At 41.3% G+C, this 19413-nt stretch overlaps 1 protein-coding gene across 1 annotated transcript in view; it reads left to right on the top strand.

The window, feature by feature from the left end:
- Positions 1-9907: 9907 nt before the first annotated feature.
- Positions 9908-19413, top strand: part of LOC121700277 (tryptase-2-like) — a 14439-nt gene continuing 4933 nt past the window's right edge. The window contains exon 1 of the mRNA XM_042083157.1: positions 9908-9984. Within this exon, the coding sequence (XP_041939091.1) occupies positions 9933-9984 (52 nt within the window). The 5' untranslated portion in view covers positions 9908-9932. The remainder of the gene's footprint in view (positions 9985-19413) is intronic.

The raw sequence follows: 19413 nt of genomic DNA, 5'->3' as shown, positions 1-19413 counted from the left end.
AGATGCTTGTTTTTTGTTGCTCATTCTAGCAGTTTAGCTAACTTCGTGTGACACTACCGTTCGCTAAGAAGGTGAAGTGAGCTGACCTGAGGCTGCGCAGCGCTGAAGGCAATATGTAAAAGTGTTGAAGGCGGGACAGACAGACGTAAGAAAATAGACCTTGCAAAATGCAAACATGCGTGCAATCAAACAACTGCATATAGGCCTATGTCATGTAAAAACATGACATTATTGCAAATTAAATTTAATTTAGCTTGCGTTTTTTAAACTCATGTCATAGGCTACGGCCCGGTTAGGAATGTCCGGGCCATGGCCCGGTGGTTGGGGACCGCTGAACTACACTGTAACAACGTAACGTAATTACTAGCTAATTCCGCTTCACTCTCGGCTTATTTATGTCAGTAGCAAGGAACTCTCTGACCTCTCTCTAATCAGAAATACAAATCAACTTCTGCAAATACAGCTCTGAAGTTTTTTAACTTCATTATGAAGTACGAGCCAAGAGAATAGGGAACAAGGACTCAGAGATAGAGAGAGACTCTGAAACAATCCACCCTTGTTAGCCCCAAACCCCAGATTACATTTGCACATGCTTGATGTAGGCTACTTGATATTCTGGTGTTATTGCTCTTAAAATAAAAAGCACACAATTTGGAACATTTTAAAATCAAGTGTGTTTCATTTCTTGTGTACACCGGTAAGCGATTTAAATTAATAGATAGATACAGGCGCGGAGTGGCCATCGGGACTATCAGGACTTTTCCCGGTGGGCCGGCCGCGGCCCCAAATTATTCAGAGCGGCCCTGAGGCGAACGCGACCAGCCCTTGCGCTCAGTCAAAGCATTGACAATTTATATTATATTTATATTTATTAGTTACTGAAGATAGTCCAACCAACATTTATATCAGTTCCCCACTCTCTATATCTTAGTCATGGTAGCTTATCCTGCACACTCATCTCTCCCATCAATCTACTGATTTTTGTGTAATCTTAATTCTTAAATATCAATTCTTCTTATTCAGGCGTTACAGAACATTCATGGTCACAAATAAAAAAAACAACAACAATTTAATTTGTTTATTTGTTCTTGCATTTGTTTGTTTGTTCTTAAATGAACTAGAATGGAGCAAAGCCTCTTGGGAATGGGGAATGCGATTGCAGGTCAAGTCTATTTACAGAAATGTAGCGAGATAAATGAGCGCGCCCTCGGTGCTAATGGAATGAACCTACAAAGATAATGACATCATCTATGTTATCTCAGACAGATAGAAAGCGAGCAAGTTCGAGTTTGAGGACGTGGTTTGCTAACATTTTAACGTTTTAACCATGGAAGGCAAGAGAAAGAAAGGAGGGGTCGAAAAGGCCAGAATTAAGAAGAAGCGGATGCTGGAGGAGGATGCATCAAAGTGCTCAAAAATTACGGATTTATTCCGAAATCAGGCGTCAACGAGTGCTGCAGGTTAATTTGAATTTATTGCTAGACGTGAACTAGCACAAGCTAGTCAAATGTTGGTATGGTAATGACTTAGTGGGCCACTCAAGCTGGTATATTTCAGACGAATTAATGACTTTGCCAATTAATAAATCCTTGAGTGGCTCTTGAATTGAAATTTTTGTCAGCGGCTAGTAATGTTCAGTTCTAGGTGCTACTGCTAGCTAAAAGTCAAAATAAGTAATGAATTAGGCTAGCTGTTTGACCAATAGCCTTCACTAGCAGAAGTTAATTAATGTTAGCAGATGCAAGCGAGCAGGGTTCACCTAGTAGACTCATAGTAAATAATTTTCCAAAATGCATTTAACCTGTTCTATCCAAATTGAGGTGTTTGTGTCATTATGTGGATGTCGATTGTGGTATAGCCTGGTGAGTGAGACTGTTTCACATACTGATTTGGTTAAATGCACTGCACAGAATGATCGTGGAGATTTCTTTTGCGATGTACAGTGTAGTCACTCTGTTATAATGTAGCCTAATGCATTGTGTAGCCAGTGCAATACAGAGAATAAGGTCAACATCGAATTTACAATCTAATGAAGTTGTACTTTTTCTTGCTTGATTAGATTTTGGCAATGCATGTTTAATCACATTTAAAAGACATATGATTTTCGAAATTGTATGGTTTAGGTGGTGTAATATAGCTTTCCCTTAAATTGAAATTGAAGTTATTTACCTGATTTGCCTTGGTACAATAGAGAACTTTATTGTGCATGATGTGGGGCAAGATTGGATAGGTCTCGGTCATTTTTATATCACGTCTACATCAATTGATGTGCATATACATGGACATGTCCTATCTGATCTTTCTTTGTCATGATGGAAAATATTTGAATGCACTAACAGACAGACTGTCTTAGTGTAACATAAGTGTGGATTATTCATATGCAACTCATTTTTATACATAATTTATGTAATTGTGTTGCATTTAACCATGTAGTGGTAATACTGTTGATAATAGCTATTTATTTTATGTCATCTTAACCAGACATGGAGAAGGATGCTTTGTCGGTTAGTGCAAGGGAGAGTGAAGCCTCAGGGTCCAGGATAGAAACAGAAACAGATGAGGAGAGTACAGAGGCTGGGCCAGCTGAGAAGGAAACTGAAAGTGTAGAAGTTGGACCAACTGAGGTGGAAATTGAGAGTATAGAGGCTGCACCAGCTGAGGAGGATCAAAGTAGTGAGGCTGGACCAGCTGAAGATGAGATTCAAATCTTCAATTATTTTGCCCGTCCCAAGTCTAAAGATCTGTCTTTATTTTTTCAATATCACCCCCAACAAACCCCAAGAAGAACCTTGCCTAATATTTTTCATAGTAGGGATGGGATCAACCGCAAGTGGTTGACTTACTGTGAAGAAAGCCATGCTCTCTTCTGCACAGTTTGTTTGGCATTTTCAAAGCCCTCTGCTTTTGACGGCGCTTTTGTTAGGGGAGGCATGCATTCGTGGAAGCATGTACATCAAAGAATCGAGGAGCATGAAAGAAGTCATATCCATCGAGATTGCGCAGAGGCTTACTTCTTGAGGGCACATCAAGGGGACATTGAGAGTAGATTAAGGGGAAACTAGCTCTCCCTTCATCAAGAGCAAGTCAGAAGAAAACGGCAGCTGATGGATCGTGTGGTCAGTGTTGTCAAAGTAATTTGAAAACGGGGTCTAAGCTACCGGGGCTCAGAATTTGAAGCTGCCTACACTTTGGAAGACCGAAGTGTAGACCATGGTAACTTCCTTGAAATGATCATGCTCCTGAGTATGTATGACCCCTCTGCCTGCAACAACATTTGACTGAATGTATCGGAAAAAAGTAAAAAACAGCATGGAGCTGGGGCAAGAGGCAGAGGTTCATTGGTCACTCTGCTTTCAAAAGATACAGTCAACAAGGTTATCAAAGTGATCAGTGAGCTGATAAGGGAGACAATTGCCAGTGAGGTCAGAGAAGCTAAAATGTTTTCTGTCCAGATTGACACTACTCAAGACATCACAACCAAAGACCAGTGCTCTGTGATTCTCAGGTATGTCTCAGATGTGGTCCATGAGAAGTTGGTCGCTCTGGTCGATTGTGAGGCTTCTACTGGGCAGTATTTTCTTGGATCTCCTGAAAAACACACTGACAAGACTTAATCTTGATATCTCATGTTGTGTAGGGAGTACTACAGATGGGGCAGCCAATATGCAGGGCAGTTGAGGCCCCCAACCAAATCCATGTCTGGTGCTATGCACATGTCCTTAACCTAGTATTAGCAGACACAACAGGCAGTGTAATTCAGAGTGCATCGCTTTTCACTCTCCTGAGCGACGTTGCCGTTTTTATAAGGGATTCGTACAAACGTATGAAGAAGTGGGAAGAAACAAACAAAGAGAAGAGACACAGACGACTCTCTCCTATAGGACAGACACGGTGGTGGGCAAAAGATGCTGCTCTTACAAAGGTGTTCGGCTGTTTTGGAAGGCCTGACAGTGCCATGTTTGTGGATCTAGTCTTGACTCTAATAGCAGTTCAACTAGACACAACCATGAAGACTACTGCTAGAGCCAAGGCCAAAGGATTCATTGAGGGTCTCTTAAAATATGAGACAATTCTCACAGCCCAAATCTTCCTGCGGATTTTTGAGCGCACGTCACCCCTGTCCAAATACCTCCAGACATCCGGAATGGATCTCCTGACCGCACACCGCCTGGTAGTGGGAACAGAAGACAAGCTAAAGAAGTGTGTGCGAGACTTCTGTAGTGTTAAAAAAGCTGCAGATCAGTTTGTGGAGTGGGCTAATGGTGAGCTGCTGGAGAAGGAGGACTGTGAGATGGAGGTGGAGGTAGCACTACCTGTAAAACGGGTGAAGAAAAAGAAGATCATGCCAGGAGAGCTGGCAGAAGATGAGCACTTAACAGCAGCTGAGAGGGACTTTGAGGTGACCATTCATAATGTCATTATGGACACCAGGGTTTCCCGCAGCACTTTGCAGTCAAGGCGGCAAAACAAGCCTGCCGCCTTAACTACGTCGTCAAAAAAAAACAAAACGTGACAGTCAATTTCCATCCATATTACACAAAACTATAAAATGATCTAAACTTCATTCACTCTCGGTGTATAGATCAGGACAGACTTGCGGAACAGGCTGCAGGTCAACAGTCTGACAGCCTGCATTAAGATAAGCATTAATGGTCCAATAGTAAAACAGTGCAATTACCAAAGGGCCCTTGAAATGATCGTTTTAAAGCCAAGGAGGATGGCTTGTAACAATGCTAGTTGTCAGCTCTGCCATAAGTAGTGACTGATCACATTTGCACATTTTGTTGTTTTGCACTTTCTTTTGCACTTGTTCTATAGTTTGTAATAGTCTTTGTTAAAATTGCACAAATTACACAAATATTTTGAAATATTTGTATACTGTTGTATAGTTTGTTTGGTCTTGTTACTTTGTTCTTTGTTAACTGTTATTTTGAGAAGCTGGTTATTTATTTATATATAGTGTTTAATAAATAATTGTCTGTAGTGTATCGCACAAACAAGACGCCAATACCCACACCCCCCCACCAACGGCAACCGATACAAGAACACACACACACACCCCCCCCCCCCCCCCCCGCTCGGATGGCAACCGATACCAGACCCCCCCGGGACCAACGACCTACCACCTTGACTAACACATTTCCTGCGGGAAACCCTAGACACTGTCACTCAAAGTATTCATGAGCGCTTTGCTGTGAGTGGAAAGCTTTGCTCAGATTTTGCCTGCCTTGATCCAAAAAACTTCCCTGAGGTAAGGGATAAGGGACTTCCAGGATCTGCAATGCAAAACCTCAGCAATTGCTTAATGAAATTTGATGCCAGAGCCACTACTGGTACCTTACAGGCTGAGCTGGCAAGCCTAGCCACACAGTGGGAAAGATTAAAGCTGTCCCCCCTAGAGGAGTACAAGGTGCGGACCTCAGGAGAAGATGATTCACCTGAAGGCACAGAGGATGGCGATGAAGAACCATGCGATGTGGAAGGGCCAGAATTGGTTAATGTTAACTGTTGTATGTGTAAGAATTGTGCCCTCTGTGTTTACCTTATCTTGGCACAATACAATTTACTGACAAATTCATACCATGTAATTGGCCTGGCCTACAAATTTCTTTTGACATTATCCACTACTCAAGTGGCCTGTGAGAGAAGTTTTTCTACCATTAAATTAGTGAAGAACTAAGGAGCACTATCGCCCAAGAGCACTTGGAAGCATTTATGCTAATGGCAACAGAGAAAAACATTCTGATGTCCTTGGACACTGATGGGGTGATCAACAAGGTTGCAGAGACCAGTGACCTTCTGAGACGACAGCTCATGTTTTAAGGTAGGACATTTAGGATTTTAGGAACCAATTATTTTATGAAATACTGTAGTAAAAATGAAAGGCACTCCACCCTTTTCCCTGCTTATGTTTTTCAGGCCAAAACTCCTACTTCCAACCTCCGTCTAAGAAGGAGGACTACTCTCTGTGCCCCTCAGGAAAGGACACTTACTCTGTGCCCCTGAGAGAAGGAAACTACTCTCTGTGCCCCTCAGGAAAGCACTCTACTCTCTGTGCCCCTGAGGTAAAGACACTACACTCTGTGCCCCTGATGTGAAGACAACACTCTCTGTGCCCCTGACAGAAGGACACTATTCTCTGTGCCCCTCAGGTAAGGACACTATTCTCTGTGCCTCTCAGGAAAGGACACTTACTCTGTGCCTCTCAGGAAAGGACACTTACTCTGTGCCTCTCAGGAAAGGACACTTACCCTGTGCCCCTGAGGTAAAGACACTGCTCTCTGTGCCTCTGAGAGAAGGATACTACTTGCTGTGCCCCTGAGGAAAGGACACTTACTCTGTGCCCCTGAGGTAAGGACACTACTCTCTTTGCCCCTCAGGTAAGGACACTTACTCTGTGCCCCTCAGGTAAGGACACTTACGTGCTTGGTTTCCCAGTTATTTATTTACCTGTGTTATTAGGTTGGCATTGTCTATACTTCTATACCTTTTCTAAATTTATATCTGTAATATATTCTGTTGTTCATACATTGTTCATACACTGCACATACTTATATTTAATTTATACTACTTTAAACCACCTTCTGAAAACGACTGTATTGTACTACTGTCTACACTGCACTATATCTTTTTTTCATGTCTATGCACCACCTACTTTGTGTATCACATTGCACTTTTCTGTTTTTTTGCACATAGTTCCTTTCCCCAAATGTATACAAATGTTATATTTCAGCTTCTGTTTATTAATAGAAAACCCACAAAAGCTTTAAACCTACACTTTGTCAATAATTTGTCTTTTGCCAGTCAGAATTTTCCCGGTGGATTTTAGTGACCCACTCCGCCCCTGGATAGATAGATAGATAGATAGATAGATAGATAGATAGATAGATACTTTATTGATCCCGAAGAAATTCAAGGTCTCAGTAGCATACAGACATCACACACAACATGCACTTACAGCAGAAAGAGTAATATACATATAAAAAAACTCCACTGTACAATAGAGACAGTAGAAAGATAATCATGATACTAAAATACTACTGTAAATACTAAATATACAGTACTATATAAACTAAATCATAGTGTGCTTAAGGATGATCAAGCATGACAGGGCAGGGACTGAGCCTGTAATTCAGTGCGCAGCTGAGGATGATCGCTTCCATGTTGTCTCTGTCAAGGGTGCCATGGTCGTGGACCCCTCAACAGACACAAGCAAGATGCAATATACAGTTGAAAGGGTGAGGATGGTGCAATATCAGTATAGACTGAGGTTTAAGATTAAAAAATAAATATAGTGCAAGGCAGTTCAGTGCAATGATCATGTATTAATAATACTATTGTAACTGTAAGGTTGAAGTACACATGAGGTAGATGAGCAGAACAGTGTTGATTGACTTGTTCAGTGTGAGGGCCGCTAGTGGACAGTACATACACACACATGGAGAAGGTGAAGATCCAGACACACTATGCAGAGAAGTCTATCTCTCCTCTACCCTTAAGTGAAGCATTGAACAGTTCAATGGCCCTGGGAACAAATGACTTCCTGAGTCTGTCAGTTGTGCATGACAGTGAGTGAAGTCTCCAGCTGATCAAGCTCTTCTGCTTTATAATAATTGAGGCCAAGGCTAGGCAGAATGCAGTATTCTATTCAGTTGTTCAGGTTGGACTACCCTAAACAATGGAGCGCTAGCATGCTAGAACGCCTTTTTCCAGTGCTAGCTATATTGTATAGCTCTGTGCTAGCTGTACTGTTAAGCCCATTGCTGTACTGTAAGCCCAATGCTAGCGCTATTGTACAGGCTGCAGGGCCTGTATTACATTCATCACACAGACACTACATGTCCACATGCTTGATGTTCTTCTTGAGGTTCTGCTGAAATCATTGCTCCTGAAATGAAAATCACACAATCTGAGCCAAGCTTCTCACATTCGCTCCTCGTCTATCTGTTGATTTGTATTGGTGTTCATGAAATGATATTCAATAGAACAGATTACATTTGTCTCTTTTTCAGTGCAGATCCTCAACTATATGTTCGATGATAAAGGCAAATATATTTTCCCATAAACACCAACGTGTCTTATAGTGGTCGGCTAGTGGGGGGGGCAGCCATGGCCTACTGGTTAGGGCTTAGGGCTTGTAACCGAAGGGTTGCCGGTTCGATTCCCCGACCAGTAGGAAAAATGTGGGCGAGGGAAATGGTTGAGCACTGCTCTCCCAATGCCCACATCCATGGCTGAAGTGCCCTTGAGCAAGGCACCTAACCCCTCACTGCTCCCCGAGCGCCACCGTAGCAGGCAGCTCACTGCGTCGGGATTAGTGTGTGCTTCACCTCACTGTGTGTTCACTGTGTGCTGAGTGTGTTTCACTTATTCACAGATTGGGATAAATGCAGAGACCAAATTTCCCTCACGGGATCAAAAGAGTATATACTTATACTTCCGAGGCTACAGTCCACACTCACTCTGGACAGAGAACTGGACAGCATAGTCAGGGCCTTTTGAGACATGATGCTGTGTGCTAAGAGACATGCTAGGAACAGACACTAGCATCCTTAGACCTTTCTCTTGCTAGCCCTTCCAGCTCCCAGTCCATATGGCTACTAGTTTGTGGGTTGGAGCCCAGACCACTGCAGAGGGTTGACCTGTGTAGCCAACACAACACAGGTTACATACACCTTGACCGCATTCCGTTCTATATTACTGCACTACCATAACTTGATACAAAAGTTAAAGTAGCTGCGTCTCAACGTTGCTTGGCAACCATTCAGATAGAGGATATATACTTCTTGGCTGAAGAATGATTATCTATGATTTAATCGTTACATTTCTCATTGCTTTGCCTTTACTTTGCCACTTTGCCAGGTATTTATAGCAACAGTTTTAGAAAAGCAATAAGCCACTCGAGTACGTAGGTTACGCTGATTCTAGAACAGCTAAGGGGCGTTGTTAGGCACGACGCGCTAGCGTCTACAACACCCCTTAGCTGTTGTAGAATCAGCGTAACCTACGGCCTCTCGGGGCTTATTGCTTAAATACTGTATGTTATCTTAATGAAGAGGACGTACTGTAGTTTGGGAACAAAATAGAATGTTCAAGCATTGTTTTTGTTTTTCTTGTTGAAAGGGTCTATATGAAATCATCAATCTTGTGTGTGTGTGTGTGTGTGTGTGTTGGGGGGGGGGGGGGGGGGGGGGGGGGTATTATAATCCCTGGTTATAATATGCACAATATATTCCAACTGTCTTCAATATACAACTGTACATGTGCAAACATGAAACTATTGATCAAGTAGAAAGGGCAAAAGTCAAATTCATCAATTATTACTATCATTATCATTATTAGTAGTAGTAGTATTCTATGTTTCAATGTATCTTGTATGCATCTCTCTCTCTCTCTCTCTGCATGTGTGTGTGTGTGTGCGTGCTCGTTTGTATCTCTCTATCTGTGCATGTGTGTGCTTTTTTGTATCTCTCTATCTGTGCATGTGCGTGTGTGTGTGCTTTTTTGTATCTCTCTTGTATCTCTCTATCTGTGCATGTGTGTGTGCGTGTGTGTGTGTGTGTGTGTGTGTGTGTGTGCTTGTTTGTATCTCTCTATCTGTGCATGTGTGTGTGTGTGCGTGCGTGCGTATGTGTGTGTGTGTGCTTGTTTGTATCTCTCTATCTGTGCGTGTGTGTGTGTGTGTGTGTGCGTGCGTGCGTGTTTGTGTGTGTGTGTGTGTGTGCTTGTTTGTATCTCTCTATCTGTGTGCGTGCATGTGTGTGCTTGCTTGTGCGTGCGTTTAAACCCTTTTGAAGACGTGTGCATCTTGATTGTGTTCTACCAGAGTTATATAATTGTGTGTGTGTGTGACTGTTTGGAGCATGTGTGTGTGTGTGTGTGTGTGTGTTCACTGTATTTAATAACTGTGCTCTCGGTGCATTCCAGCAGACATGAACCTCATGGTCTGTCTCTGTGTGACCCTGCTGCTCAGCACAGCTACAGGTGAGATGCCCTGTGTGTGTGTGTGTGCGTGCGTGCGAGCATGTGCGTGTGTGTGTGTGTGTGTGTGTGCGTGCATGTGTGCGTAAGTGTGTGTGCGTTGCTAAAGGTGTCTATTTGAAATTAGTTTTTATTTGTCAGTGGGCCCTACTAAAAGTCTAATGATGAAATGCTTTCTAGTACAGACTTTAAAGCAATAATTCACACTTTAAAGTCCTCTCACCTGGGCCATCCACAGTGTTCTGTTGCTAATACACTGCACATATTTATAGTTCAATTTATTTTACTGTAAACCATTCTTAGCTGTATCCTATTGTCTATACTGCACTATCTCTCTGTCTATAAGACCCTTTCAACAAGGTAAACAAAAACAATGCTTGAACGTTCTATTTGGGTCCCAATCTACTTCCTCTGCATTAAGATAACATATGGGGCTGTATTTTGGGCACCAGCGCATGGCGTAAAGTTCGTTTTTCACCTGCGCAAAGTTGAATTCGGTATTTTGCACGTTTATTTTTTAAGCATTGCGCCCAGGGGTGTGGCAATTAACAACCTAGGGAGGGTCCTAGCGCGTTGTCTAAAAATCGCTATCATACACCACCTAAACCTGGTCAGAAGTCAATGGCGAGTTGTTCATATGCTATTTTAAGAGCGCATGTCAACAGTCATATTGGCAGGTGCACGCACCATCCTTCTATCATTCATGAACGCATACCAGCGCACGTCCATGCAAAGCATTACAAATTGCATGATTACAATGGGAAACATAATTAGAATAAAGATATTACGAAATACTGTACAGCTCATGATAAGTAGTTATTCACCATCATTTGCAAATTGGTAATGACGGTTAAAAGTGATTAGGGGAGAGGCGAGAGACACGTATGGAGCACAGCTGAAGACGCACTGTCACGAGATATAAGCAACTCCTCTGCAGGATAAATGTTGTTTTATTCAGTCATTTGAGCAATATTAGGGTAAGTGTTGCTTTTTCCAGCCTATGTTTTCGGTGGTAACCCATTGTCAGTCAATAGTGAAAGTAACTGCATATAACTGTCTTGTCGTTGACTGACTCCTTGGTGAAATTAGTTTCACTTTGCCAATGAGTTCAAATAATAGACGAGTGCAAATGCGTGAAGGCTATGCTAGGTTTTAGTAAAGCATGGTTTAAGAAGGACTATTCCATACGGTCTCGCAAGCAGCCTCCTTCAAATGCGCCTTTGAATGGCAAAATACCGATGCATTTATTTGACATATTGCGCTTTGCGCCGTTAAAGGGAATGACAGATGTCATTCTCATTGGTTTAAAATGATGTTACTGTACGCCCCAAACACACCCATATGACTGATTAAAAAACCTAGGAACACCTTGTTGCGCCATGCGCTTCACTTTTGATAACAAAACCCCTCCCAATGTGAACTGGACATCCTACTAAATTTGAATAGACTTTTGACGAGTGACGATGCGCTTTAGAATGTCATGATAGGGCCCATGGAATGTTAAAAAGGAAGTCTTGTGGGGCCAACTATGATGCTGATAATGGAACTCTCTTGAAAGGGTCTCTACTGTTTTTTTATGCACCACTTGTCATTGCTGTGTATGTCACATTGCACTTTTGCAAAATGCAAACTGCATTTCGTTGTCTCTATACTTGTACTCCGCACAATAACAATAAGGTTGAATCTAATCTAATTTAACCCTTTAACTGCCTGCTCAACCGTTTGGTAGAGCACACTTTAAGACACCATATCTTACCAAAAAATCCAACTGTTTTGAGTTTAAAAATATGGAGTCATATCTACCACTTGAGTACTACATGTTAAGCACAAAATATTTACTCAGTACCTCTGTAATGTCGAAGGCCACACCTTCTCATCATACACGATTTAAGAAATTATTTTATGCGGTTTCGGCCATATTTTGTGGAGTCGCATCTACCAAGTTTTCAAAATACTTTTTTTTCTTCATTATTATGTTAAAATGAAGTGGAATAACACATGTATTAACTTACATTAAAAATATATACATATTTTCATGGTCAAATAATTTTTCGAAAACATGCTCAACCAAACGGTTGAAAAGTCAGTTTATGGTAAAAGTCAGGTCCGTATAGATAATACTAGAAAACATGACAAAGTTTATGAATTAATCATATTAACCATTATATACTGTTTTCAAATGTATACTACTACTTTAAACACAGCATATGTATGTTTAAAAAGCATGCATATGCATGAAATATATCAAATAGGCATATTAGCTATGCAATTCAATACATTTTGGCCTGTACCATGAAGGGGAAACTGATTCAACTATATAAACCATATATTTTCTGGAAGCTTAGACCCTCAGGATGTAATCTAACATGACATGAGACATGTCCCACCCTCCTCAATAGTATGCTGCCCATGCATAATACATTGGGTATTGGTAAATAGTGAAGCGCATTAGTGAAGCGCTTAATAAAAGTGAATTTGCCACTGACTGAGTGTAAGATAAGAATAAGCTTTGCATCATAATAAGAACTAGATGTACCGCATAGCGGTACAAAATATGACCACCGCTCAGTCCTGTACATCCGTTCTGCGAAAATAAATCACACTTCAATTTGTCTCCATCTTTTACTCCATCCCCCACTCTTGAAATTTTTGTGTATGTTTGTTTGGCATGCCTGAGTGTGTGTGTGCGGCTGCACAGAAAGTAGCCTACTGGCGCTGCAAAGGTGAATAGATTGTAGAATAGCCAAAAAAGTTGCAGCATTGTTATAAAACCTTTCAAATCTCTAAACAATCACAAGTAGGACAGTTCATCACAGTTCATCCATTGCAACTGGATTGATGAAAGGTCACTTACACCTGTAGGCTACATTGTATTTGGGAAAAGCAAAAGGTAGTAGCATAATGTATTTATTTATTTATTTATAATTAAACAAAACAATCCCTGTCAGTTCCATGCAGTTTTCAACAGCTATCAAGAAGAGAGGTCATGTCATGGATTTTTGTGAATGTTTCTTCTTGTACATATGCATACGTTTAGTCATCTACAGTAGTTCATATGATATTCAGCTTTATTGTCAATGCACAAATTAAATACCATAGTCTAAAACAAAATGCAGTTTTACCCAGTGGTGCAAATAACTGACATGTCCAGAAGGGCCTTCATGAAATGTGTTGCTAGACTGTTCATACTAGGGCTGTCAAAATAACTGATTAATTTCGATTAATTAATTTGAAAAAATAACTGATTAAAAATATTAGTGCAGATTAATCGATTCCGTATGACCTTTGACCCCGAGCCGTTCTAGTCAGTAAAAATTAGACTGTAAAATGAAGGAGAGAGAAGAAAACGTGCTGCCTGGATCATTGATTGGAACATTTACTTTTAAAAAATGGCCTGATGGTGTTGATAAAAAATAAAGTGTTGATAATAAAGTCCTCTGCAATGTCTGCAGCAAGGAATTTGCATATCACCAGAGTTCATCAACTCTATAGTCGCACATCAATGCAAAGAAATAAGTGTGAGGGGAGTGTTAATTCATTTTCATTGTGTCCCCTAGGTTATATCTGTGGCCTGAAATGCCTTGTATGTGAAAAAAAAACTTCTTCCCGAAGCACATTTGAATTTATTTCCTCAGCATATTAGGTCATATCATAGATTATTATGGCAATTATTTGAACAGTGAAAATAATAATAAAAGAGTTTTTGAACTTCAATGTCACTGATGCTGATTATTTAATGATTCATTTGAATTTAAATATTTAAAATACCTTCACAGCAGAAATTATATATGCGATTAATTTAGATTAATTAATCACAGAGTATGTAATTAATTAGATTTTTTTTTTTTTATCGATTGACAGCCCTAGTTCATACACATTTTAACAGGCCAAGTTGAAGAGCTACCGTCTGTTATTGCTCGTGCAAATAATAGGTTGATTCATGTTCCCTTGCATTTTGCAACTATGAAGTCCATGGTTCACCCAGCCTAGTCCATGGTAGGCACCCGATAGAAATATTGTTTAATTTTGCGATTGAGATAACCACGCACTGGCGCCCCCCCCCCCCCCCCCCCCCCTCGCGACGTGTTCGCCCCCCCCGTTTCAGAGCTATTCTAAATGCAAAAATGCATAGAGGAGTTATAACAAAACCGTGACTGTTAACAAACTATGTAAGTTATAAGGTAGGCCCTATGCTAGGCCTATTACACAACATAAATGGTCACTAGGCTATGCTGGCAACCCAAATAAAATCTCCTTTGGGAACCAATGGCTTACAGTAACAAGTGGACTTAAGCTGCCACCTCTTGGCGAAAAGTTAATCGTTTTGCATATCAGTAGTAATACATTTCACGCAGCTGTGTTAATCACGGAAAGCGCGAATGAAATGGACACTTCTAAATGGAACCCAACCCACTGTACAGTAGCTCAAGGTCTGTGGCTAAAGCCGCCATAATGAAAGCGTTATCATTGTTTGGATACTTCACACACACGTGTTTCTTAATCGCATAGACTACAACTACCAAGCTGGAATCAAAGCACATCGACTCCCCTCTCACACCCTAAACACGCACTTTGAACAAACAAAAAGCATCTCAGTCTCCAGTATAGCCATAGGCAAAACGCGGACCGTAACGTTGGTAGGCTACTAAATCATCCGCGAAGAATGATTTTTGTAGCACGTGCAACACATATGTGTAGGTACAGCCCCCCTGGATACATCTCTCAACGTGCGCTCTAAAACATTTGGTTTAAATGGAGATGTAGATCATGACGGGTGCGTTAATAAATCTACATTGCGGCGAGTTGACACAAATTATTCATTTTGACGAATTTATGTAGTTTCAGTCCTAGTTACTTTACTTTGGTCCATGCTCTTCCTTACTTGAATCACTTAAAAATAGAGGATTGAAGTAGCCTATATCCATATAGGTGTTTGGGAATGAACGTTGACTCAGATGCTTTTTGAGACTTGGAGCAGAAATGTCCCAGCCCGGTGTTTAGAATGCATCATAGACAAGTTATCTTTCAGGTAGCCTATATATTTTCCATTAAAAAACCATCACGTAGCGAACGTGTTGTGGCTAACTCACTTAGCTCCTGTTAGTAGCCTAGGTTATGGTCATAAGCAAATGAGATGACAGTCGAAAGATACAATTAGCGCTGCTATCAATTTGCTTGGTATAACCGCATTTATTGGTTTCTACAAATGCAATCAAATTGGCCTCCATCACTCAACCAATGCTAACGGTAACATTATTGTACCTAGGTCCTATAGCTATTCATATTATAAGATTAACGTACCTGCAGTAAAAACCAAGCATGTCCGATAAACATTCTCAGATTTATTTCGGCTTCAAGAAGAAATGGAAATTACATTTCATGTGAAAATCGTCCTATCCTTATTAGACGTTCTCTGCGGTAAACTACAGTCCTTGTAGGAAGCGTCCATTGGTTTTCCAACACACTTTAGATTAACTTCCAACAAAATTACGTCTCACAGCAACGATGCGCCATCTAGTGGACAAACGACTACGTATCGCCAATTCTGGAAATGCAGCCATGATGATGATGAATATTTGGTTTTCCTTTAATCCTACTGAATTTGTAATTATGTATCGGCCATTCTAATTGCTGATACCGATAATATATGCGTGCCTGTGTGTGTGTGCATGTGTATACAGTGGGTCCCCGTTAAGTTTGGACGGGTTCCTTCATGAATCACGCACCCCATTTTCTCAGCAGAAATGGCACAAACTGCAATTGACACAAACAACCACAAGGTGTCACTTGGGTGCCACTACTATTTTTGATGCGACTGACTTACTGCTTCCATGACGCAGCGGGGGCACGGGAACTTAAATTGATCACGGTAGTTTAAGCTTACACTTGACAAAACATTCTAATATGAAAATGTAGATGCAATTGTTGTAAAATGGTGCAGCTCCTTTAAGAAAGCACCGTGTGCAGGGATGGAAAGAGAGAAAGCGAGAGGGGATAGGCCTACAGTATGTGTGTTAGAACTTAGCGTGTGGAAAAAGTACGTGCTGTTGAGACTGGAGCGAGTCATATTCAAAATAATGCAAAAAAAAAGCAATTATCCTCATTCATTGCAACCAAAGCATGCCTGCTTGCCGACGTTCAAACGAAAAATATATAAAAGCACCTTTTGCGTTTGAATGTAGCACGAAAAAATGTTTAAACAGCTGGACAAATGATTTAGCTAATTGATTATATAACCTGTATACCAGCAATTGTTGAACATTTACCTGTACAAGTACATTGACAGTAGCCCAGCCTAACAGCATGTTGTAGGCCTACTGTAGAAATTTCACTTAAATTGCAACCGCAACATGCCTGCTTGCCAACGTTCAAACGACAACGAAAAAGATAATAAAACAACAAGAGGGTTGAGTCTGAATGACACTGAGTTTTTAGACACTGAGTTTTTGTAGTTAAGAAATATTTTCGTATAAAAAAATGGTCATTCTTCAATCTCCTTCACTGACGCCTATGGAAAAGGCTTAACGTCCCAAAACAACGATTAATGATCATCAAATTTCTCTCTCACATTGCTCCTCATAACCATCTATAAAAAAGTGTTTTTTCTTTTCTTTTTGAGCACATCCGAATCCCAGGACATAACGCACTGGACCTTATAATAGGCTCGAGATATAATTCCAAAGGGGGCAGATAGGGGCCACTGCACTTAAAACTTAAAAAGATGAAGCTTTCCGAACTTTGAAATTGCGATCAGTGACTGGCATCGGGTGAACGAAGCTTTTCGAAGTTGAACAGGCTATCAAAAACTATTTGCGCACCTCCATGTCACAGGAGAGACTGGGCTCTCCCTTCTATGAAAAAGACGTTAGGCTACCTGCAAACTGGCCTATGATTTCATTGCTGAGTTTGCGGCAAAGCAAGAAAATGTTTTTTTTCCTGAGTCAGGATATGGCGAGTCAGTGTCATTTATTTGTCCAATGTTAGCCTATAGATACAGACCAGTACATCTTATCAATAGTTTGAATGTCGTGTGTGTTTCTGCTCATTGACAAATACCGTTCAGCACAATGATTCATGCCCAATTAATTTCCCCTGTTAAAGTGTTCACCTTTGTTACACTATTTGGTTTCGTGATGTAGCCTATGATAAACACCATATGGCCAAATATGTGACTCAGCTAATGTTATAGGCTATACAATTGAATTTCCCCTCTTAAAGGCAAGCTGGTGTAGCTTATTAGACTAGGCTACTATTAAAATACACCGACGGTAGCCTTGGCTATGTGTAAAGTAAGCTATCGCATGATTTCATGCACGTAAGTGAAAAGGGCCTTGCATCTGTCAAGTTCGCACAGGGCCTCGCATCCCCTTGCGACGGCCCTGCAGCTCCTCCTAAGACAGCGAGGAAAAAGTTAAAATACGCGATAAACCCGGGAAAAGTTGACAGGTTTGTTTCGGTCCCGGTGATTATTTGTGAAATTGTGCAAACGACAGCCTTTTCAAGGCATTTCAAGGAAGGAGTCGTAGCATGCAAGCTCCCAAATTGACCCAGTAGCCTAAGGCATCAATAAATTGTTGGGACTGGGGAGGGTCATGCATTTTTTCTCAATCACTTTGGAGGGTCATAGAAAAAATTCTTGCTGGCGAGGGAGGGTCACGTCTTTTTTGACTAACACTCCCAAAACTCCTCCGGTAGCCCCTTAATTAAATAAATAACGAACAGTCCCTAATTGATTAATAGCCTAGGCCTACACCAGCAATTGTTGAACATTGACCTGTACAGGACATTGACAGTAGCCCAGCCTAACAAGCAAATGTTGCAAAATACATCAAAAGACGCAATTAATCAGAAATAAATAATGTAATCTGCATCGCTTTATTTAACAAACTGCAAGCAACAAGAGCATTGAGTTCGCTGTAAGGCCAAACCCAAGAGCAAAGCCTATCTGTTAAGGCAGTCGATAGGCTATATAACGAGCTGTGTGCCTGGAAAGACGATAGATGATGGCTTTGGTCATCCCATACCCTCCCCCCACTTCCTGTAGCCTACCATTATGAAGGCCTGTAGCCTAAAACGACTCGTTGCCGTTTTGTGACATTAAGCTTTTTCACGTTAAGCCCCCCTCCCCCATCCCCTTCTTTCACAAGCAGTGTTTGGCCACAATCCGTTGCAACCAGGCCAGGACAGATATTTTAGAGAGGAGAGACGCCGGTGCAGCTCAGATGTCTTCTTAATTTTCTTTATTCTTTAGTAAAAGGTGCAGAACATTATTAAACTTTGACTAACATTTCGATGTGTCGATGTTTTTGACTAACTGTTGAAGTAGGTCTAATCTATTTTTTTTTAGCTAGGTGGTCCATGCATTTTTTATTGGTTAAGTGGTCCTCCATCTGAAAAAGTTTGAGAAACACTGCATTAACCCACTCGACCGTCAGACAACGCTATCTGCTTCGAGTAGGCCTATTGGGTAGGACTGTAGCCTACACTGGTTGCTGTGGCACAGTCTTGAGTGACCGAATTCGTTTTTCTTTGTCATATGAATGCTGTCATTTTGTTAACATTACTGTTAAGGAGATGCTGTAGGCAAAGTCTATATTTCAACCTCGTTAGTGTAGTAAAAGAAATCAGAACTATTCACAAGGTTTCTGGGCAGCATATTTATGTTCTGTTAGCAAGCGAACTTCTCATGACTACCGACAAAGTAGCCTACTGCCAGCTGACGAAGCTCTCATTTTAAAACATTACTGAGAGACAGACACTGTACAATCAAGAAATCTTGCCACTGAATCCAAAACTATGTTTAACATTATGTACAAGGCTTAGGCTACAGTGGACTAGCATGTTGCAGGGGCTGCTAAAAACACAGAGAAACACACTTAAAACTCGGCCAATCACAGCCCTTGCTGTCGAATGCGCCGTCTGGTTCGACCGTGGAACTCCACAGCGGACTATGTTGCCCCCAAGCGGCTGCAGTTGTACTTACAATTCACCATGATCGTGAATGAAGTGTCAATTTTTAACTGGGACCCACTGTATGTGTGCACCACCATCTACAGGCCAATGAGTGTACAGTCACTAAATGTTCACATAACCTAAATTTTTTTAGACCCCCCCATGGATGAAATTCTATGAAACTTGGCATACCCCCAGAGAATGCCAGGTCAATCATACACAATTTTTTACCGGGGGGGTGCAAATCACAAATGAGTGATTATGGGCCAGGTTGATGTGGGCCCTTGAGACCAACATGCCATGAAAAATTCTTCATCCTCAGTGCCACGGTTCAGGTAGTTATTTAGGAAAAACTGCATTTTTGGGGTTTCGGGGGGCCCAGCGCGGTGGGGGAGTGGCCCCCGGCGACCAAATGAAATTTTTCCGTAAAAGTCTAGTGGGGCTACATACCCACCAAATTTCATGTGCCCCGGTGGTTCG

This window comes from Alosa sapidissima, chromosome 24 (genome assembly GCF_018492685.1).
Source record: "Alosa sapidissima isolate fAloSap1 chromosome 24, fAloSap1.pri, whole genome shotgun sequence".
NCBI lineage: Eukaryota > Metazoa > Chordata > Actinopteri > Clupeiformes > Clupeidae > Alosa > Alosa sapidissima.
Note: the sequence above shows the minus strand (reverse complement) of the source record. Positions and strands in the feature narration are given on the sequence as shown.